The following is a 24,099-nucleotide window of genomic DNA, read 5'->3' on the forward strand; positions in this document are numbered from 1 at the left end:
GGTGTCACTACTACTCGAACAGTAGGAGTATTTTTTCTTAAGTAAAAGTACAAAGAAATTACTCAGTGTAAAAAAGTGTAAAAAGTATTTGGTAAAAAGGCACCTTAAGTACTGAGTAACTGATCATGACATCTAATATATAATTTAAATGTTATGTAATCAAACAGAAAAAAATTTAAAGTTTGGCACAAATTCTGGTGTTTTAAAGCACTAATATAAAAGATACAAAAATTAACAGATGCATGCAGAAGGAACACTTTTCTAAATCAAATTCCAAAATTAAACTTTAGAAACCAATACAAAAGGTAATATTTGTTCTTGTATATTCACTTGATCTTAAAATGGCTCAGTAGATAGAAAATAACATTAAAACAATAACGTTTGTGTTCAAACAGGAAGTCTCTTATGCAGATGCAGGTGGGTCTTTCTGGTGCATCTTTTGTAAAAACTAATTAGTTCTTTATTTAAGAACCTCGACTCACCTGAGTAACTTCACTCAGGTGAGTCGAGCAGCAAGAACTTTCACTCCTCCACTATGCATTACTGCTGAGCACTTGGTGGAACCAGTACTAGGGCTGAACAATTAATCGCATTTTCAATATAATCTCGATTTAAAAAAACGCAATTTCCAAATCGCAATTGAATTCCACAATTGAACAGTTACACTGTGGCTATAAAATATACTATTGTCATCTACTATTTTGGCCTTAAAATCACTGTTCGCACAGTCTGTAATATTGCTATCATGGAAACCACAGGTTAATCCCGTTGTCTTCACTGTACATAAGTGTACACGGTATTTATTTTCCCATTTACATGTGCATTATGGCCCACATGTTGCTCTTTTATATTCTTATTCATTAATGTTTAATTTTATGTTGAAATATACCACTAAACAATATTACTTGACAAATATCATTTGTGTAACATAAACCCTCCAAACTTCTGAACAAAGCTTAAATCGGTTTATTTGTAGATAATAATAATAATAATAATAATAATAATAATAATAATAATAATAAAATAACCAAACATTGACATTAGATATCTAAATTATTTCTCAGTGAAAAGCCAGCAGGAGTTAGAAAGCAATGTGCCAAGAGAAAGGCTAGCAATATGCCAGCAATTCAAGCAGATATTCTGGTTTAACATAGCTAACATAGGCCACTATGGGCCTGCCATCCCTGAGCAAGACCCTCAGAAAAATTATATATATTATGAATTAGTACTTTCACATACATATGTACTATAACCACAATACATATTTTACAATTTTGCTGTAGATTTAGGAAGAAATGCAATATCAAAATTCCTCATGGGTTTGACTCATTTTTCAGGATTTCTTTCTCACAAAATGCTAATAGGTGACAACAAACTCTTCATACTATGTTGAAAGTGTGTGTGTGTGTGTGTGTGTGTGTGTGTGTGTGTGTGTGTGTGTGTGTGTGTGTGTGTGTGTGTGTGTGTGTGTGTGTGTGTGTTGTATTTACTCTCAGAATCCCAATATCACAGTGGAGAAGGTCAGATTGCAGCCAAACTTTGAACACTTCCCTCTTCTTCCCCTGGTTCAACATTTTTTTTAAAGAGATCAAAGCAGACAAAAGGTTTGAACAACAGAAGGGAAACAAATATATTGGTGAAATGTAAGACAAAAGATTATCAAATTAAAAAAAAAATCTGAAAACACAATAATGATAAAATAAAAATATAGATTTTAAAACTATCTTGAAATTAGGCATAAATAGAAAAGGGTGGAAAATATGGGAAAAATCTCAAAGGAAAAATAACACTTAAATAAATACAAGGTGAAAAATAAACATAGAACTTAAAAATATTTTTTTTAGAATTCCAATTTTATATAAATATTAATTTCTTATATAAAACACTGCTGTAATGACAAAATTATGTATTTATTTAATAGCATTTCTTGGCAGAGTAATTATTTTAACAGTTTATGTAGATATTTCTGCATCCATTTTTACTTGTCAGTTTTATACTGACAAAGTGACACTATATGTCAAGCTTCAGCAATAGTTGCAGTTTTAGTTTTGTTGTGATTATTTTTGATGTACCAGATTTACTCTGTATTTTATTACAGTTTGAACATTATTGTGTTGTGTAATCTGTAAATGAGATATTTTAGACATCTGACTTCTATTGAACATAATTTAATGCATTAGTGACCTTTTCTTTTTCCCACCTTTTTGTCCTTTAGGGTTTACATGTAGTTGTAATGCCCAATTCACTGGAGGTAGCTGTGAGATGGAGATCACTGTGTGTGTTCCCAATCCCTGTCAAAACAATGGTGTGTGTAAACCCATCGGCAAAGCATTCCTCTGCAGCTGCAGGAGAGGCTTCAGGGGCCTTATGTGAGTTTCAACCCAAACATCCAAAGTTTAACGTTGAGGAGACTTTATGTTGTGCATTGAACCATAACACACTAGAAATGGCTTTGTTACTCTTTCTAGACTGATAAATGTCAAGCATTTTGTTTCTTATCTGTTCTTTAATTACTGTAAATTGGAATATACTTCATGCAGTCAATCAAGTTTTATTTAAGTGATTTCTTGATTTTGCAAGGTTGACAGTTATCAGGTAATTATAGTTCATTCCTGATCACACTTGACTCGGTTAGTTTAGAGAACGTTTTCCCTTAAATAAATTATCATTTACAAACTATTTTATTCCCCAAAAAAAACAACAACAACACAGAAGGTGATTTAGAAACCTGTTTACGTGCCATTTCCATGAAACATACACACATACCACGTTTTACACTGTGCTGCAGGAAGGTCAGGAACTCTCCACCTGTCTGATTGGCTGATCAGGAACAGCATGAAAGGCAACACGTACCCTACCACGTTTACATTGGGTGCACATTCGGCCTCGCCTCAGTTTGCCACATACGGAATAATGTGAACCTGACAAGCGTTTACATGCATGCTGATTGGATTATCATTCAGCATAAACCACTCGTCTGTCAGGGTGCAGTTTTGTCTGCTGCACCCTAGACGTTTTCTGGCACCTTCCTCCTCCCATACTGCCCCGATTCCATTCACCCTAGATCATCTCCACCTGCCATCACAATCATCCCGGACTCTGTCCACCTGTCAGCTCTCCTACATACACTCACCTCAGTCCCCTTTTCCCCGCCGTTCTGTCTCTTGTCTTCACTCAAGAAAGACTTGGACTCCTCGCTCTCGCTGCAGTGCTCTCCAGACTGCACTCCTCTCTCAAGCTCCCGCTTGGATCCCGTTCCAAGCTCTGCTCAGGTCCCGTCCTGAGACTCTCCTGCCAAGCTCTGCTTGGGTCCCGTCCCGAAGCTCACCTGCAGCCTTGGGTTTCGCCCCAGGGCTCACCCGCGATCCTCCAGCTTCCTTCCGTCCTGCTGCTCCTGCCTTCACCATCCACCTGCTTCATCCCGGTAAAATACTCTCTGGTTCTCATCCTCCACAACTCATCTCCTTCAATAAAACCCTCAAAACAAAGCTCTGTGTGGTTGTCTTCGGGTTCATCAGAACAACTCATGACAGCATGAACCGGCCAAAGACGAACCCGTCACCCACACAGAGCTCTCGTGCAGGAGCCGGCAGGATGGATCCACTCCCTTCTTCCGTGGTCAGTGCAGTGGAGATCTCTCTCCAGGGACTGAAGCGCTGCCTGGCAACTGTAGCTTCATTGGACCCATCGCAGCTGCGGGCAGACGCAGCAGCCCAGGTTCGAGCTGTCAGGGAGGGACAGGTCTCAAGCCTGGCACGGCAGTATTCTGGACACCCCGAACTGATGAACTTCTTTGAAGAGATAGATTGGGACTATTGGGCAGGAGTCTCTCCACCACTCAGCTCTCCTCCCTCCTCTGTGCTGTCCGCCGCTGCTGCAACTCCCGCTGCTGCTGCTGTTCTCGCCGCTGCTACAACTCCCGCTGCTGCAACTCCCGCTGCTGTAACTTTCGCTGCTGCAACTCCCACTGCTGCCTTGCCCGCCGCAGCTGCTACTCCCACCGCAGCTCTTGACGTAGCTCTGGCCTTAGCTCTGGCCTTAGCTCCGGCCTTAGCTCCGGCCTTAGCTCCGACCGCTGCTCCCGCCACAGCTCCGGCAGCAGCCTCCCTATCAGTGCCCAGCTCCTCCTAGCGCAGACACCGAGCTCGCCGGCGCAAGAACACCACCTCTACTCCATCTGAGGCTTAGCTGGGCACCAATGCTGGGACCCCGCCGACTGGGGTTGACACCACCTCTATCTCCCTAGTGGTCCGGCCTGATGGCATTGCGGCTGCTCCGGCGAGCGAGAAGAGGTGCTTTCCTGCTCTTCGTCATCTCGGTCACCACCTCCATGATACTCAGCTGGTCCCTCGAGTGCGAGCTCTGGCCAGGGCTCGGAGGGTTATAATCCCACCAGTCCGAGCTCCGCGCATCGAGGAGTCACAGCTGTGGGACTTTTTCTACAGTGACCAGGATGACCCACTCCCCTGCTGGGCTGCTGGTCTGCCGCCGCCACCGCCTGCCTCATCAGAGGGTCCTGCCTCACCGCCGCCGGCCTCATCTGAGGTTTCTGCGCCGCCGCTGGCCTCATCTGAGGTTTCTGCGTTGCCGTCGGCCGTCACTGAGGTTCCTGCGCCGCAGCCGGCTGATTAACTTAGAAACCTGTTTACGTGCCATTTGCATGAAACATACACACATACCACGTTTTACACTGTGCTACTGTCTGATTGGCTGATCAGGAACAGCATGATAGGCAACACGTACCCTACCACGTTTACGTTGGGTGCACATTCGGCCTCAGTTTGCCACTGAGACTTGGACTCCTTGCTCTCGCAGTAGTCCTCTCCAGACCGCACTCCTCTCTCAAGCTCCCGCTTGGATGCCGCTCCAAGCTCTGCTCAGGTCCCGTCCTGAGAATCTCCTGCCAAGCTCTGTTTGGGTCCTGTCCCAAAGCTCACCTGCAGCCTTGGGTTCCACCCCAGGGCTCACCCGCAGTCCTCCAGCTTCCTTCCGTCCGCCTGCTACTACCTTCACCATCCACCTGCTCCATCCTGGTAAAAGACTCTCTGGTTCTCATCTTCCACAACTCATCTTCAATAAAACCCTTAAAACAAAGCTCTGTGTGGGGTTGTGTTCGGGTTCATCAGAACAACTCATGACACCGTCTTATTTGGAATACAATTTCATACTGATTGAGCTTAATCTGATCATAATATTCTGATTGCTGTATTTACATGATGCGTTTTTATTCTGATTGGCCCTTTATTCCAATTACTTTTGTACATGTAAACATAGCTAATGTGTGATATTAATATTTGCTTGATGGCATCAAACATTTTAGCATGACACAAGCAACTTTTAAGGAGGCAAACCTTTTTCATATCACTGTAAAGACTATAATAAATCAAGTTCATTCTATTAGTTCAACAGAGAGATGCACTGATAATCTTTTTCAGAATCAAAATCAACTTTTTTTTTTTTACAAAGTTTAAGGACAAACAAGGAATTTGACTTCTGATCCAAAGGAACAGGTGAAGAAATAGTAGTGAAATACATTCTTAGGGGCCAAAGGGGTAGAAACTGGCTCTGTCGGATAATTTTATGCATCAGTGCTTTGTAGCACCGACCTGAAGGCCACAGTCTGAATAACCTGTGACTAGGATGAGTAGGATAGACAGCCATTTTTACTGGCCCTAAACATGTGGGGGTCACCAATGGATGGAAGTTCAGTCCTGATGATTCTCTCTGCAGCTGAAATTGTTTGTTGCAGTTTGGAAATATCAAGTTTTGTAGATGAACTGAACCAAACAGAGATGGTCTCACGGGAGAGACTGCAGGGTTAGTTAGCCAGAACGTCTATGATTTCCGACAGACTGGATCTGTTTGTCGTGCCTGAAAAGTCACTATAAAGGGTTAACTAAGTTAGTGGGAAATATCTGCCGTCCGTCCGTCTTCTTCCGCTTATCCGGGGTCGGGTCGCGGGGGTAGCAGCTTCAGTAGGGAGGCCCAGACGATACGGAAATATCTGCATATAACAAATATCATTTATGAAAATCTTAGTTGGATTTTTTTGCCGTTTTGAGATAATTCTAAACTGCTTGACCACAGTTCGGTAGACTGATATTTTAGTACTAATGAACAAACAGAGCCCTTTCATTTTCCTTTTGTACAGCAAACACACAATTCCCTAAGACTGACGTTTCATGTAAACCAAAGTTGGTGGACTGTGAGTTATTTTACCATTTACAAACCATGAACCATGGGGAAAATAAATATAAAAGACAATTCAGATTTCTAGATGTGTTTCCCTGCGTCTCCCAACCTCCCATGCATCATTGGGCTGTTATTACATAAATTGCCCTGAGCTAATGGAAACACAAAAACATAAAAGCCATGGAATAAAAGCAAGTAACAAAACATTGGAATAAAATGTAGGAAAATTTAAACAAAATACAAAATAGAAAATGGAAACTAAATGCAAATATTAATGATTTTAAAAACAGTTGGTCTACAAACTTTAACTAATCATGTTTCAGTTAACAGTCTCAGTTCTAACATTTTTAATGGATTTAATGACCTATCTGTGATACGTGTTGATTATGACAGAGGTGCAAAAGAAATGTATGACACACCAGGGCTGTGCAGAGACCGTGTGAGGGGCAGGTGCTCAAAGTTAAAAGAGGGCACATGTGGCATGGATTTAAAACACAATACAGAAACATACCTTGCTATACAACCGGTTGAAATGTACCAACCCACTATAATGGGTAATTTACTATAAAAATGTAACATGGAATCAAGGGCGTATGTTTGATTTGAACTTTGGTAGGAACACTATTGGTCCAAAGCTTCATTGGTCCTAAGCAATATGCATGCTTATATTTTTTGATACTTGATTTGAGCATTAGGGTGCGTTTTGCCTGTCTAAAAAGAAAAGGCAGCATTATTTGCTGCATTTATACAAATTTTATAAGCATGACACACACTAGATGCTGTTTGTTTATCTTTAAAGCATCACTGGATCTGATGAATGTCGAATTGGGACTTTTTCCCACTTTGAAAAAGTTTGCATTTGAACTGACCAGCAACAGAGACAGACAGTAAATGCGGGCTTAATGAACCAAATATATTCAAAATATGTGTGTTGTCTAGATTTATCCTGTATTTTCTTTTGAAGATATAGAAATGTGCAGAGATAAACCCCACCCTTATTCTTTTTTTTAATCAAAGATACTCTGTCTGCATCATAAAACAGCAAAATTATACATTCAAGGGACTGCAAATAAATTTATTGTATTTACTTTGCACTGGAAGTAGAAGTGTCACTGACAGCATTTCAAATATTAAAATTCAAACTTCAACAAATGTACAACTGGGTTGTAGTTGCTCTGTGTAGCCCATCTTATGTAATTTGTATTAAGCATTCCAAACACATTTCTTACATCATATATCTGAAGTGTAGATAACAGCTTCTCCTTACCTACATCCTCTCAGAGAACTAATTATTTCCCTAACAATAGTGAGTTGTCAATGTTTAAATGTGCAGCAAATCTTAATACATAAGGAGCATGGAGGACCCAATACTGTACTTTGAGTAAGTTTGGTGACACCAAAACTGATCTGTTACATGAGTGGTTGTCCATTTCATCATTGAAATGAGAACATATTATACTAGTGGCATACACTAGTAAGACTATTAAATAACAGCAGATTAAACTTTAAGATATGTAAAGGCCTATATTAAATTAATTTTGCAACCACATCAACAGATTAAATAATTTTTTACTTTTTTGGTGTACTAAATTACCCGCGTAATGATGAAATATGTTGTGGACTAAATCCCTGGTGATGAGAATGTCTAGCTCTGCCTCTGGTTTGTACTAATTTACTAATGGACAGTGAGGAAACCTTTGTACAATTAAACCAATGTAATTAGTGTTCCTTGGTTTTATTTGTCTTTATTCTAATTCTAGAAGTAGAAATTGTGAAATAAATAGCACTATTATTATGTGGAATCCTAATTAGTCTAAACAAAATAAAGCAGATGTTTACGCAGCATCTAGTGTTCTTATGCTGTATATTATGTAAAAGGAAAAACACCTGCTATTTATGCCTGCCTGAACTGCCTCAAAGGGTCAACAATCAATGAAAGCAACAATAACAACAAAATATGGTAAAAAGGAAACCCTCACCTTTTCTTTTTCAGACGTTTGTGGCTAAGAATCTGAATTTTAACAGCCTACAGTCTTTTTTTCCATCTTTCCAGCAGTCTTCAGAACTCCCGCCTGGCACAGAATATTTAGTTTTATAAAAAAAGATTAGGTTTTTGCTGATAAATGCATTATACTTCAGAATTAGATGCTATTTTGAAATGCTAACGTTGGTTACTTACATTTCTCAAGTTCCACAAATCCAAACACTCTCTCCTGCTTATCTACATAACTGCACTCAGCAGCTTTCACTTATTTTAGTGCTGATAATATTTAGTTTCTTAACTGGGACTAGTTTTGTTGTCTAGTATTAATTGTGGTAACCGCAGTATCCCAGTATGAATCGAAATTTAAATCTTGCGCTGCAAGCAAACAGGCACGCACACACGCACGAGAAATCAGAAAGAGGGAAGGCGCAATTTAAGGCAGTACAACCAATGAGAGTGGAGTTTTAAAAAAAGCACAGAGCACAGTCACGTGTGCTGCCGATTTAAAGGGGCAGGCAGTCAGACAGCGGCAGCAGCAGCCGCGGAGCTGCGAGAGGATAAGAAGGGCAGAGTGAGGCACGTTATGTGGATCATGTTACCGTGCCACGTAGATCTAAATTCTTATTATTTTAGACATGCACACACACAAACGCAAATACACACACATAAAAAAAAAAAAACACACTGACAAAAGGGCACTTTGGGCATCAAGGGGCAAAGGGGCGGGTGCTCAATCCACAAAACACGTGTAGACTGGTTGGGCAAACTCCCATGCACCCTCCAGGATCCTGCTGAGGGTGTAGAGCTGATTCAATGTTCCACGGTCAGGACGAAAACCACACTGCTCTTCCTGAATCTGAGATTCGACTATCTGACGGACCCTCCTTTCCAGAACCCCAGAATAGACCTTACCAGGGAGGCTTAAGAGTGTGATTCCTCTGTAGTTGGAACACACCCTCCGGTCCCCCTTTTGAAATAGGGGGATCACCACCCCAGTCTGCCAATCCAGGGGAACTGCCCCCGATGCCCACACAATGTTGTAGAGTCGCGTTAACCAACATAGCCCCACAACATCCAGAGCCTTAAGGTACCCAGGGCGAATCTTATCCAACCCCGGGGCCTTGCCACTGATCTGAGCTTTTTAACCACCTCGGTGACCTCAGCACCAGAGATGGGAAAACCCGACCCAGAGTCCCCAGGCTCTGCTTCCTCAATGGAAGATGTGTTGGTGGGATTAAGGAGGTCTTCGAATTATTCTGTTTGGCAGTACATCCAACCAGCCTTACAACTGCAGACCACATGTAACCACACCAGCCCAGGACCTCCGCATCCACCAAGTTCACCTCCAAGATTGTCTGAGACCAGCCACTCAGGCAGCTGCTGAAACAATCAGTTTATGAATGTCTGCACAGTTTATGAATGTCTGCACAAACTATCAGAAACCGTCTCAGGGAAGCTCATCTGCATGCTCGTCGTCCTCATCAGGTTCTCCATCTGACTCCAGTTTGTCGTTGTATCCGACTTGACTAGGCAAATGCTTGGCATCTAGCAAGTTGGAGAGATGTTCTCTTCACGGATGAATCCCGGGTTACACTGTTCAGGTTAGATGGCAGACAAAGCTGATGAGAAAAGTGGGATGAAGCTGGCGGACACTGAGGTAGATTCTGACAGAGTCCAGGCTGGTGGGAGACTGACCACGACAGGACAGACATCTGACAACGATCCAGTAAAGACGGGAGGTATGAGAGGTCCTTAAGTAGGAGGAATGAGTGCAGGTAATTGACAGCGATAGGTGGCAGTAATCAAAGGTGAGTGGAAACTGGAGTCTATGGAAGGAAGAAGGTGCCAGAAAATGTCATGGTGCAGCAGGTGAAGCTGCACCATGACATTGTATTAGTGCTTTTTCTGTCTATTGTCGCCAAGGTCAGTTCACTGCTTATATATGATGGCCAAGCTCTGTTTGATCTTCGCCTCTCTTCCAAGGATTTTGTTATAACCGACCATGATTATGATGTTCATACAAAGTTCCAACCGTTTTGCTACCCTGGTCAGATACCTGCTCACCGTTGCTGTACCCTTGTTCCACCTCCTTGGCAAAAAAGCTGGCACCGCCGGGGTAAAAGCAGTGGCCGACTGTTAAAGTTTAAGGCCTTCTTGGCAAGATTTCCTGTGGCTTCCCAGAGGAGAAATGGAGCAGTACCTAGTCTCTTTACGCAACAACGATCGCCGCACCATCGGTTCAGATGAAGTTGTATAGTCTGTAAAATCTGACCCAATCTGTATAATATGATTGAATTTGACTTTGTAAAGTGCCTTGAGATGACACGTTTCATGAATTGGCGCTATATAAATAAAATTGAATTGAAATTGAGTTGTCCACCTCCACGGCCCCTGCTCCCCCGTCCCTGCTAGCACTGCCGTGGTGTATATCCCTTCTACAACTTCTACTTCTACCCATCTACTACCCCTGTGTCAGGCTCCACAGACAGTTGCTGCTTTGGACACACTGGCCCCTGCCAGGTTCGGACTTGTCGACATAAGATCACAAGCAAGCAAAACTTTTATTGTGAGGAATTTATTCATGTCCATGGTTTGGGTTTTCTTAGTGTGACTGAGACATGGCTGAGTACCGGTGAATCAACCTCTCTTTTTTCTTTCTCCCAGTGTCCTGTCTAGCAATGTGGCCATAAGAATTGTTGTCTTATTGCCAAATAAAGCTCGACAGATTTTGATTTCACAAGTGGAGTAGTCAGACTTTGACATAGTGCTCCGCTTGATTCATGCTTGTAAATAGCTTTATTATGATTCAGGAGGTAATCACATAATGTGGACAGTGGAAAAGCAGAAGAGTAAAGGGAGAATAAGAAGAGAAAAAAAAGAGAAGAGGTGAAAGAAAGAGATAAAAGGGAGAGAGTCATAAAACGCCTTCAGTCTGCTTCATCACCAGATCACATCTCACCAAACAGAGATGTAAAAAGAACAGCACAACCAACTGATATAGTATAATCTGACATGCATAATGTGATAGATGAGAGAAAATAAATGTTTAAATAAATAGATAAATGATAGGCATTCTGTATAGAAGTGAACACTGAGTACCTGGTACCCAGCATCTGTAGGTGTTTGAGAGTGCACTTGGTTATGTAAAATTTATCCAAAAGAAAATGCTCAATAGTGGATGTGAAGAACCAAAGATCTGCCTCCCTCGAGCACAGAGGTAGGCGCCGGGGGACCCATAACCCCAGACCCCCAAAGGGCCCCCCAAAGCAGGGTGCCCAGGAGGGGCCAACACAGAAGAACCCCCCCCCCCACCAAGGGAAGAGGAGAGACTACCCCAAGGAAAACCCCCAGCTGCCGCAATGCCGAAGCTCCCAGGAGCCGCGGGGGTGAGCACGCCCCCTGGCGGGAGCCCCGACCGAGCCCCAGGGGGCCAGGCCCCGCGAAGCAGCTGCCAGGAATGAACCGCCGCCCTCCCGGGGATCCGCCCCGAACCCGAGGGCCACCAATGCGCCAGCGGGCCAAAGCGCCAGCCAGCGGAGGGGGGCAGGACAGGGGGGATGAGCTCTGCACCTAGTGGAGACTTGGGATGTTCTTGGGAGAGGGAGCGGATCGGACCCAAACCTGGTAAAAAAAAACACACACACACATAATCTCATTCACAAACATTCCCACCCTAGAGCCCCACTCACAATGCACTGGCTAAAAAAAGAAAAGAGAAAAAAACACACCGTACACACATTTACACGTGACACTTACATCCAACCTAGCCCCAAGTGGGGGGGGGGGGCAGACCACAATCCACCTTACCTGCTCGGTCCTGAACCCCCATCCCGCCCCCGGACCAGACGCCCCCGGCCCAAGCCCCCCCTGGGTAGGGGGCCAACATGACCCAACCAGACCCCCCCCCCCTAAATACTTAAACCCACTCCTTCCCCCTCTTTACGCTAACCACCCCTCCCCCTACCCCTTTTTGGGGAGAGCAAGGGCGTCAGCCCCAGTCCCGACAAGCCACCCGGGCCCCACAACAACCCCCCTCCCAGAACTTGGACCCGGCAGCCCGCCTTTCCTCCAGGCCCCAGACTCCATGCGGTAATCGGAGATCATGCATTGAAGAATGGAAGAAAGCATGATGGAGCAGGCAGAGGGAGGACTACGGGGATGGGGAGAAAAGGACTGGTGGGCCTGCTGCACTCCCAGGGAGCCAGCTCCTCTGCTGACTCCAATAGGCAGCCCCGCTCCCCGAGATCCCACACGGAGAAGGGGGCCCCGCCAGCAGCACCACCGTAGCCCGGAGGCCAGGGACAGGTGCCAGGGCCCACACTCCAACCCCCAACCCACCCACCAAACCTTCTGAGAAAAAATAAAGAAAGAAAGAAATGAAATGAAAGGTGGGATCCCGGCGCGAGCCATCCAGACCCCCCCCCCCCCCCCCACCCCCAATCAACCTCTCTTAATGAACTGTCATCACTGGATTTCTGCTATTTTAATTCCCTATGTCAGTCGGGTCACAAAGGAGGAGAAATAGCAGTTGTTTTTAAAAGTGGCTTTAAATGCTGGCAAATTTTCCTTCAATCCTCCTTCACAAGCTTTGAACATTGTTCATTTGGTCTCACTCATGCTGAGATGTGTGTGGTCATTTATCGGTCACCCTTGTACAATGATGATTTTATAAGTGACTTCTCTGAAGTTTTGACCAAAATTCTGCCTAAATATGATAATTTTCTTATTCTCGTGATTTTAATACTAACACTTGTTGTCCAGAAGAGCCAATCTCCAGGAGCTTTTTAAATGTTGTTGACTCTTTTAACTTAACGTCTTTTAACATTCTGGATGTCACCAATCTGGACATCTGTGATGCTGTTTTTTGAGATCATATGGCAATTCTGTTTGACATTCCCACTTACTGTCCGGTTAAACTCCATGCTCTTCCTCAACGCTATCGTATGTTGAACTCTCTTTGTGTAAATACTGATGAACTGGTTTCCAGCTTCCACTCTATCTGTCTACAAATTTTGGACATTATCGCTCCTTTAGAGAGCTGGCGCACCAGACCTGCACGCAAGCCCTGGCAAAATAACGTCACTCGTGCTGCCAGTCGTGAGTGCAACTGGCAGCAACTGTTGATGACAGTATTTTTAATCTCTCGTCTTGAGCACTGTGTGGGCATTAGCGGTGCTGCCCTAGATTGGTTTCAGTCCTACCTAACTAGTAGGTGTTTTTGTGTAAAAATGTACAACTTTATGTCTTCCACAGCTACTCTTCCATATAGAATCCCTCAGGGGTCAATTCTCCGCCCTCTTTTATTTGCTCTCTACCTTCTCCCAATGGGCTCTGTTTTTAGGAAATGTGACATTTCATTTCACTGTTATGTTGATGATTGCGAAATCTATTTCCCTTTGGCACAAAACAACACTGTCCAGCAACTCACACACTGCCTTGAGGACATTAAAGCATGGCTTTCTCTGAACTTCCTTAACTTAAATGAGAACCAGACAGAAGTTATGTTGTTTGGACCGAGTTGCTGTCCCTCTCCCAAAAGTAGATCTTGGCTCACTGTCATTTTATCTCAGGGACTTTCACCAATCTGGGGGTAAAGTTTGACTCTGATTTTAAATTTCAGAAAAAGATCTGCAGTGTTGTTCAGAGAAGTTTTTATCAACTTCTTCAAAAAGCAAAGGTAAAATCAATCTTAACAAGACCTGACTTGGAGAAACTATTCAATTCAATTCTTCAATTCAATTCAATTTTATTTTATTTATATAGTGACAATTCTACCCCGCCCCTTGCCCAGTGAACGCTGGAGATAGGCACCAGCAACCCTGCGACCCCATGAGGGATTAAGCGGTTTGGAAAATGGATGGATGGATAGTGCCAATTCATACAACATGTCATCTCAAGGCACTTTCAAGTCCAATTCAATCAGATTATACAAATCTATAAATCTATAAATAGAAACTAGTCCATGCTTTTATCACAGTTCGTCTTCACTACTGTAATGCACTGTATATAGGCATTAGCCAGACCTCACTTGCCTGTCTGGAGCTTGTGCAAAACTCTACTGCTCATTTGTTAACTCAGAACCGTAGGCACGAGCATATCACTCCCATCCTGACATCCCTTCACTGGCTCCCTGCACTACAAAATTAATTTTAAGCTTTTGTTATTTGTTTTTAAATGTTTGAACAACCCAGCTCCACCATATTTATGTGAGCGGATTCAACCTTACTGCCCACCCCGATCCCTTAGATCAGCTGATCAGCTGCAGGTGACGTTCCCTAAAACTAGGCTGATGCTCAGAGATGACAGAGCATTTGCTGTTGCTGCTCCTAAATTATGGAATAACTTACCACTGAGTATCAGATAGGCATCCTCTATTCCTATTTATCTATTTTAAAAACACACTTTCTTCCTGGCTTTTAATACACTGTGGTGTTGTCCTGTATGGCATTTTAAAATACTCTAGTACCACACTGCAGGTGGGTTTCAGGACAAGGCAGCAGCTGTGAGACAACACTAAGGGAAGTACCAGGACTCACTGCTGCCTCAAGACAGTTACTGCAGAACAGTTTGTGCTTTTACACAAATTCGCCAATAACACATATAAAGTCGTTAGATTTGATGCTAGACACTTTTTTGAAGAATAAAAGTAACTAGATGGGTCTGAAAAGTGCAACAATGCTCACTACAAAGAGAAAAGATGGAGCTGTATTTTTTTAAAGACGCCGCTGCTTTTGTGCCCCATAACAGCAGAGCTACTGACAAAAGTTTTTTTTCCAAATGATGTCACAAAAACTTTTGAAACAATACCAATACAGATTCGAAACGTTATGCAAGACAACAGTTTAACCTAAGAAGGGCTCCACACTGACAGTTTTAGACACAAAAGCAGGATTTCAACAAATTTGCAATAATTTGTCAAAATAGGATGAGCTAGCTACACGAGTGATCACTGGCTGTACGAGAGTGCAAAACCCAAGGGTCCCAGGCACTGACTTTGTAAAAACTCAAAAACCCAACCAGCCCAACAAGAAACTTCTCCGTCCGTCCATCCGTCTTCTTCCGCTTATCCGGGGTCGGGTCGCGGGGGTAGCAGCTTCAGTAGGGAGGCCCAGACGTCCCTCTCCCCGGCCACTTGGGCCAGCTCCTCAGGAGGAATCCCAAGGCGTTCCCAGGCCAGCCGGGAGACATAGTCCCTCCAGCGTGTCCTGGGTCTTCCCCTGGGCCTCCTCCCGGTGGGACGTGCCCGGAACACCTCACCAGGGAGGCGTCCAGGAGGCATCCTGACCAGATGCCTGAGCCACCTCAACTGGCTCCTCTCGACGTGGAGGAGCAGCGGCTCTACTCTGAGTCCTCCCCGGATGACTGAGCTCCTCACCCTATCTCTAAGGGAGAGCCCAGACACACTACGTAGAAAACTCATTTCAGCCGCTTGTATCCGGGATCTCGTTCTTTTGGTCACGACCCAAAGCTCGTGACCATAGATGAGGGTAGGAATGTAGATCGACGGGTAAATCGAGAGCTTCGCCTTTTGGCTCAGCTCTCTCTTCACCACAACGGATCGGTACAGCGCCCGCTTCACAGCAGACGCTGCACCAATCCGCCTGTCAATATCCCGCTCCATCCTCCCCTCATTCGTGAACAAGACCCCAAGATACTTGAACTCCTCCACTAGGGGCAGCACATCCTCCCCAACCCGGAGAAGGCACTCTACCCTTTTCCGGTTCAAGACCATGAACCAAGAAACTTCTGATTCTCTTTATTATACCCAGCCTGATAACTGTTAAAATTAACCTTTGTTTGAGGTTGTAGAACCCCAGAACTGAACCATCCATTTGCACCAGTGCCAGTGATAGTTTTCTGTCTCAAAATGTCTAACACCTAAGACACAAAACCTAATATTACTACGATACAAAGATGGTTCATTTTGTTCCCATATTTCCCATAGGAATTATTCCTCCCTAAAAACTATTTGAGATATTTTGATACAAACCCATGTTGGAGCTGCTAAATGGAACATCAACTGATCTCTTCTCATTTCATCTTGCAGGTGTGAGGAAGATGTGAATGAATGTGACCGAAACAATCCTGAGGGTGAATGTGAGAATGGAGGCACCTGCATCAACACTCCCGGCTCCTTCTACTGTAACTGTACACCTGGCTTTGTGGGACAACGCTGCACTTTACGACCCGTTGTTGTCCCGGACATGCAGGCTGGTCATGCTGTGGTTGGCAAGGAGGAGCTGATTGGCATTACTGCAGTGCTTTTTGTCATTATCATCCTTATTGTTCTCTTTATTGCTTTTCGCAAGAAAGTTTTTAATAAAAACTACTCAAGGAACGATCTATCTCTGGTTCAGGACCCAGCCACTGCAGCACTTCTCAACAAAGCCAGTTGTATTCCATTAAAGACTTTACACTGCACACCTGAAGACCACCAAACCCTGTACTCAGACTCAGGTATACAACCAAACTTTGTGGGAGGGGTTGGTGTAATTGGACCTCCACAGGTCCCAGTAAGACCCATGGCATACACACCTTGTTTCCAAGGAGACCCACTCGAGAAACTAGAAAAGCTGTCGGAGAAACATACTGGGGAGCACACTGAAAAGAGCACCTTTCACCCTGAATCACCAAGAATCCTCTCTGGAACCATAAGGAGAGGAGTGGTGGTGTGCAGCGTGGCCCCCAACCTCCCACCAGCCTCACCTTGTCGCTCAGACTGTGACTCCATATGCAAGAGCCCTTTGGCCAGTGATGAGGGTGAGTTTTACACTAGCTGTAAGTATAGGTTACAGTGACTTAGAGGAACTGGTTCAAATCTGTGTGCAGCAGACTGTTAGGGCTTTTGTATCATTTGTGGTGGTGTTGTGTTGTATATAGTGTACATCACAGTAGTTCAATTTGTCACCCTATGTCAGACTGTTTTTATTTTAAAAAGGACTGGGGACTGTCCTTAGAGTTAGGAGGAGGTGATTCGGTCACATCCTTTAATAACTGCTACCAGCCAGCCTTTTAAATGGCTCTGTGTCCATCTCAGTTATACCTGAATGATATTCAACTTTTAATTAACATTTCAAATACAACTAGGAAACCTCAACTTTGATGTATTACCAGGTTTACAAAAATATTTCACTCTATCATTCTCTAGGGCAGGAATGTTCACAATAAAATGTCAAATACCTGCATTTGCTAATATGTTAAAGTTAAGATTTTTGCCCTGTTCATTTTGGCAGGTAGAGGGACAGAATTTGCCAGGTAACAATAATAATGACAGAGACAATTTCTTTTAAATATTCTTTAAATATTTGGTATAATTGTCTTTAAACTGTAAAACTCAGGCCAAATGTTCTGAACATTGTACCACAAGTTTATCACAATAAGTTTTTAATTTTGGCCCATTTGTCCCAATAGAACTCGTGGAACTGATTCAGTTGTGAGGGCCACCTTGCTCACCCACGCCTTTTCCGCTCATCCCACATTTTTCTCTGGCACTGAGATGAGAGCTTGGTGATGGCTGCTGCAAAACATTAAGCGACTTTGTAACTTATTCAGAAGTATTCAAATTATATTGGATATGTTTGGTGGCATGAGACTGGCTAACCAATTGAAACTGAGGGCAGAGCTAAAAAGTTGTGTTTGAGAAAGGTGGTCTTCAAAGCTCACCAACTTATGCAACTTCCATGTGGCGCAATAGGCCAAATTTTAAGCAAATTAATATAAGATGCTTATACAAGGAAACCCCAATTGTTTGACCAAACTCATGCAGCTTAAAGTGAATTTCAGAACTGAGAATGAATCTTCTGGCCTTGAAGTAATAAAAGAATGGGAAGAAAAATCTAGCTATTGGCAAGTAGAAAGTATTCTCGTAGCCCTAACTGACCATACATAGGAAAAGTTATACAGATTTAATATCAAACAGTGACACAAAATATTTTTTGTTTCTATACATGTTTCAACTGTATGTGCTGGGTTTCACCTTTAACAAAAGGGAGTGGTTACATGGAGGTCAAGGGTTGAGTAGAAAAAGATATGTGATGCCAGAGAACTAATAGCTGTGGGGGAGTTAAATTAGTTTTGGGACTCAGAGACACAGAGAGCAGGGGCAAAATAGATAAATATGAAAGTATGAGGCTAAGATATGATTCCAACTTACAGGGATGAACAAAAACAAGCAAGCAAAGATTTTGGGAAGGCAACATACAAGAATCAAACAGTGTCCTTCCATGACTCTGATTTGTGAGAGTACAGTAATAAGAACAAATTTAATGAAAATTGCCATGAAAAACGTTTTTTTGTTGGAACCAGATCCCTCTACCAGATGATCTGCAAAACAGGTGAACATTATGGCATCGTGGAAGCCTGCCCCGGTACTCTGCTCATTTTTTTGTCTTTTCTGTTAACACACGGCAGCCATTTTTATCAAGGAGAAACTTTTAAACATAAAACTGGCCGGTGGACTCCACCGGGCAGTTTCTCTTCCTTTTTTATTGATCCAGAGATCTTTTCTGAGATCCTGGTTGGAAGCCCAGCAGCCATCTGTGGAATCCTCCAAAGACGCAAGTGAGGGACACGGACTGTAAAACTAATCAGGCTTCATAGACGGGGACCGTGTCCTCAGCTACCATCCATCCTGGTGAATGTCTGCTCCCTGGTGAACAAAATGGAGGAACTGCTCCTCCTCAGACTTTCACCAATCTGTTGCACTATGCTTCTCTGAAACATGTCTGGATGAGCAGACAATGCTCCAGCACAGCCAGGGTTCCAGCTGTTTTGGGCAGACAGCTGCGCCGAGCTCTCAGAGTAAAACAAAGAAAGTGGCATTGCTTTTATATTAATGGGGACTGGTACTCAATATTGCACTGTTGCAGAAATCATGCAGCCCTCACCTAGATACACTCTTTATCAATTGTAATCCTTTTCATTCACCAAAACAATTCTCCTTTTTTATAGTGGCTAGAACCTACATCCCCCTCCTCTTGCTTGCTGATATGATAATGAATTTCGAGAGGCTATTCCCCACCTCTCTCATAATTTTTCTGGGTGACTTTATCAGTGCAAACTTCACCAATCAACTTTCCAGATATAGACAGCAAGTTACTTGCACAACAGAGGGAAAGAAACACTGAACCACTGCTACAAGGTTTTAAATTGTAGCCCCATGTGCAGAAATTGGATTCTCCAACCACTGACTGCTCCAACTTATACCCACCTACAAGTAGAAACTGAAAACCTCATTTGGACTGTTAAAAATGGACTAATGATTCAAAGCTTATGCTTCAGGACTGTCTGGACTGCAGTGACTGGAACATTTTCAAAGCTTCAGCCTCTGACATAAACCAACTAATTGATGTAGTGATGTCACACATCAGTTTCTTTGTGGACATGTGCATGACGACCAAAGTTGCGTTCACATTGAGCGTGAATGTGGCAATAGAGATTTACACAATATCCCTATGCATAGGTGCCTCATGGGAGCGACGTGACGCTACGTAAAGCCACAGAGGCAATTCTAATGTCGCAAAACGCACAATTTTGTTGATAAAAATAATGCCAGAGCGACACAAAACCTGTGATGGATGCAACATAACAGTTGTTGGAGTTGAAAAAGCTGTACATATTAGTCTTGTCACACCACAACAACAAATCAGGAACTAGATGTGGCACCTCCACTTCTCCCAGGTTGGTAATAGTGTTGAACCTCCTGAAATCTACAATCATGCAAGCATTATAATCCCAAGTTAAATTTATTTTTTGCACTATCAAACTTGGTGCAAATAAAAGTTGATTCTGATTGCGGATGAGTTAACCTTAAAAGAATATGGAGAGGGAGAAGAGGCTTAGTCACCAACTAAAAGCCTCACACCAGGATCGTTCTCATGCTTAGAGATGGGAAGCATTGCAGTGTATGCCAACTCAAAGCCTTAGCCCCCTACTTTTAGCCCCCTGCTATAGTTCTTTTCTTACAAGCAACAGAAAATTTGTGAACTTTGCTGCTTATTTTGTGTACAGTTTTAAGTTAGACTGCAGCACGTTCAGAACATGACTATTTCTGCCCTGCATCATCTTGTATGAAAAAGAGCGCAGCTCTCATAACTCAACATTGACAGTAGGGAAAAATCCTGAAACTTGTGGCAAACAAAAAAATTGAGATGTACAAAACCATGCATAGACGGGTGACCACATTCGTTGCCTTGGTACATACCAATATCCGTGGAATTGGAATTGGATATGCATATCAGTAAAAACACCTGGAAGTAATCCGCCACACATTCAAATAATCATGGCAACAGAGTATTCAGACAGTCACAGAGACACATCAAGGGATACTTGTAGTGAATTACTGCAAACCAACAGCTTCATAAGTGACATCAGTGACTCGTTAAAGGAGCTGGCTGAAAGTAAGAAAATCTGTCTAATCCTACCCATTTAGTTCTACAATGTCTATCAGAATTAAGCAATGCTGTCTAGCTGCTGCACTGAGCTTGATTATAGGCTAATGCTATTCATTGTGATGTTCACCAAATCATTATAATGTAGTGAATATGCCTCCCATACTTCAATGAGGAAGTCTGTCCCCACACACACTACGTGGAGTACTTTAAATCTTGAAGATGAGGCAGGATGTTACATAAGAAACATGAATCAGAAATCGCATACAGAGCCTGCTCTTATTTCGTTCCAGATACAGCTAATATAACAATAATTATAATGAATCTACTAGTATAACAAAATCCTGAGTTGAGCAGGATAATAGCAATATGAGTGCAGTCATAGCTCTGGAAATGTGGTCCTTGCTGCACATGAGAGCCACTGTTTAAGATAATTGTATGTATCTGAACAACATATTGATAAGATCGTCCTAGGGGGCAGTCTTGGGATAGCCCAGGGATGTTAACTACCGAACCTGTCAGTCAGCTCCCTCTGAAAAGCTCAGCTTGTAGAAACCACATAAGGAGTTAGAACTTGAAACGAGTTTCCCTGTTTCCAGTAACGGGCCAGTTAAAAAATTATCTCCCTCGCCAATCTGAGTCAGTTAATAAGCCACTCATTATCATTTGCTAGTGTGATCTCTAAGCGGAAGCTTCCTCTGCATTGATTTGTTGCCAATGTTTTCCAGCAATATCAATGCTGCCACTGTTCCTCAATTACACGCATCTTTATGACGCTCTTTATGGACATGTGTGATTGTCTCCACCTTAGGAATCAAAACAGAGACTAATTTGCATTTACATCTACATGGGACAAAAATAGAGGAATATTAACACTTTCCATCTGAGTGAGGTTGTTTCCATAATTTCAATGTATGTTACATTATTATATGAGGCCAAATGTGATTCTATTTCTACATATGGGTTTATACCATAAAGACTTCAACTCAAAAAAGCTTTGAATTTGATGCACCTTGGATGAAATAAAACTTAATAGAGACATATTTCAGTAGATTTGGGTGAGTTTCAGTGATTGGTGTTTTTTTTATTGTCGATTAAAGAAGTTTGTGTTGCCACTACACATTTTCACAGCAGGTGAAAATGCATGCCAAGTTGGGTGATAAACATTGTGATGCAAGTTTTTTGTGTGCTTTGTACATGAGGCCCCTGGACATAAAATATGTTCCTTCTTCTGCAGTTGTGAGAACATTGTATATGAGATTAAAAAGAGCTATAGAATAAACGACTATGTACCATTTACCTAACTAGATTTGAACCCTGACTATGAAGTTTTTGAAGGTTGCCACATCATATTTAATACTAGCTCCCCACAGTCTGCCCTTCCTTTGCTAGTGTATCACATTTTACTCAATGTAAAGCCAGTAGGTAGCAGTAATCCATATTTGTGTAAATTTGTGTAAATACCTGTAAATAGTATTCACATATTGATCTTTTCCTGCAGATAAAGTGGTCAATGTAGCAGAGGGGGACACATGTTTCTCAAGTAGCAACCAACACAGTAACTTAGAGGCCCAGTCTCTGAGTTCCTTTCAGTTGGATTCCTGTGAGGATAATGGTAAGACATGTTCTCCTATTATAGAAGGTTTTAGTTCTTCATACTAGTCATGTGTGGTTTCTTTCCGAGCTTAATTTTCTTGTTTGTCATTTGCTTAAAGAAACTCAGTTCTATCTTTGAAAATTGTACTAATCAGAACCAACATTTTCATCAATATTTACTAAAGTTAGCTTCCAACTTGTGTTTTTTACGGTGAAGTCAAGGTCATACAAATCTGTCAAAACCTACACAACAGATTTCAGTCATTTTTTTTAACTTTTACTTAAATGACACGATTGTCAAAGGGCAGGCTTTAATATGCCATCTTTGAGCAACCCGAAACTTGTATTTCAAAAGTTAAGATGATGTGAATTAAAAAGGTTGTTGTGTTAATTACATAGATAACACAAACAGTTTGTGTTTTTCAGGAGAAAGGTCTGTCCATATTTTCAAACTATATTACTTGTCCTACAGTTTGTGATAGTGATGGTCTTAAAAAGGCTTAGGAAGCACATCTGAAACCCGCAAGTAGTTTGGATATGTGATGCAGTTGTGCTATTGAATCCTTTAGAAAATGACCTATCTAAACACTATTCTAAGTCTTAATTAATGTTTTCTGACCAAAAAAAGTAGTTTGGATCAATTTCCTAAATGAAAAAGAACAACATTTTTACAAGTCAAATATACAAAGCCACTGCAATATGTTTATATTCTCTGGCTAGATTTGCTTGATATGTTCTGTTTTTCAATCTGTTTCACATGGTTATTATTATATACAACCAATGATTGTGCTGCTCAGTATCAGTGCTTACAGACATATATATATATATAGCCATTTAATGCAAACATGACAGTATTGTAAATGCTTATGAAATAAAATTTCCAATAGTTGAGGACAAACTGTACTTGTGAGATGGCAGAAATCTGCCATCTCACAGAAGATCCCAGTGGATCCCATTTTGTTTTTATGTAAACTGAATTTGAGCTATGTAGAAAGCTACTGCAGTCTTAAACTCCTGTATTAGCCATTCTTCAAGGGTTCGGCACTCTCTCTTTAGGTGTCCTTTGACTTGATTCCTGACAAAGATGGTTTGGACATGTATAGAATAGAGATAGTAATTCCATCGGTAGAAGAATGCTGAGACTGAAACTGCCAGGCAGGATACCTTGAGGAAGACCAAAGGAGATTTATGGGTAGAGTTAAAGAGGACATGAAGGTTGTGTGAGAGAAAAAGATGCACAAGATAGGGTTAGATGAAAAGAGATGTGAGACTCGCTGTGGTGACCCTGAAAGAAAAATGCTGAAAGAAAACTTGAGTTTTATACATTTATCATTACTGTATGTTCTTATTTTCTTTCAGTTCCCCTATTAGAACTGGTTGGAAAATTGACTGTGGTTAGTCCCATTTAAATAAAAAAATAAAAAAAGAAAGGGACAGGAAAGTCTGGGATAGAAAACTCTTGATTAGCCTTAGAAAGGTAACCTGACTCTCGCCAGATAGATTTTGTTCCACAGGGCTCCACACATCCATCTGGAGTTGCTCCACTCACATCGAAACCAGCCTGTAATACTGACAAGAGTGACACAGGGAAAATCAAAACAGAACAGCCGCCATCATCAAATGACTGATTTCGGTGTTCTTTTAAAAAATTACCCATATTTTTTGCACCATAAGGCGCACTGAATTTTACGAGGCATTAAATATTCTTCCCATATCACTCCGCTCCTCCGCGGTTACTCTTCTCTAAACCCCAGTCGGTCGAGGCAGATGACCGTTCAGACTGAGCCTGGTTCTGATGGAGGTTTTTCCTTCCCGTTAAAGGGGAGTTTTTCTTTCCACTGTCGCTTCATGCTTGCTCAGTATGAGGGATTGCTGCAAAGCCATGGACAATGCAGACAACTGTCCCTGTGGCTCTGCGCTTCTTCCGGAGGAGTGAAT

General features: G+C 42.4%; 1 protein-coding gene across 20 annotated transcripts in view; it reads left to right on the forward strand.

Moving 5' to 3' along the window:
* fat3a (FAT atypical cadherin 3a) overlaps nucleotides 1–24,099 on the forward strand; it is a 359,084-nt gene that overhangs the window by 304,281 nt on the left and 30,704 nt on the right. For 19 of the 20 annotated variants that reach the window (XM_036133266.1, XM_036133267.1, XM_036133268.1 and 16 more), the window contains 3 exons: nucleotides 2,216–2,369; nucleotides 16,224–16,936; nucleotides 22,067–22,180. In XM_036133266.1, the coding sequence (XP_035989159.1) occupies nucleotides 2,216–2,369; nucleotides 16,224–16,936; nucleotides 22,067–22,180 (981 nt within the window). Of the gene's footprint in view, nucleotides 1–2,215; nucleotides 2,370–16,223; nucleotides 16,937–22,066; nucleotides 22,181–24,099 lie in introns of those variants that run through there. The other variant, XM_036133273.1, reaches the window with a different exon arrangement.

The sequence above is a fragment of the Fundulus heteroclitus genome, unplaced genomic scaffold, assembly GCF_011125445.2.
Source record: "Fundulus heteroclitus isolate FHET01 unplaced genomic scaffold, MU-UCD_Fhet_4.1 scaffold_60, whole genome shotgun sequence".
Taxonomy (NCBI): domain Eukaryota; kingdom Metazoa; phylum Chordata; class Actinopteri; order Cyprinodontiformes; family Fundulidae; genus Fundulus; species Fundulus heteroclitus.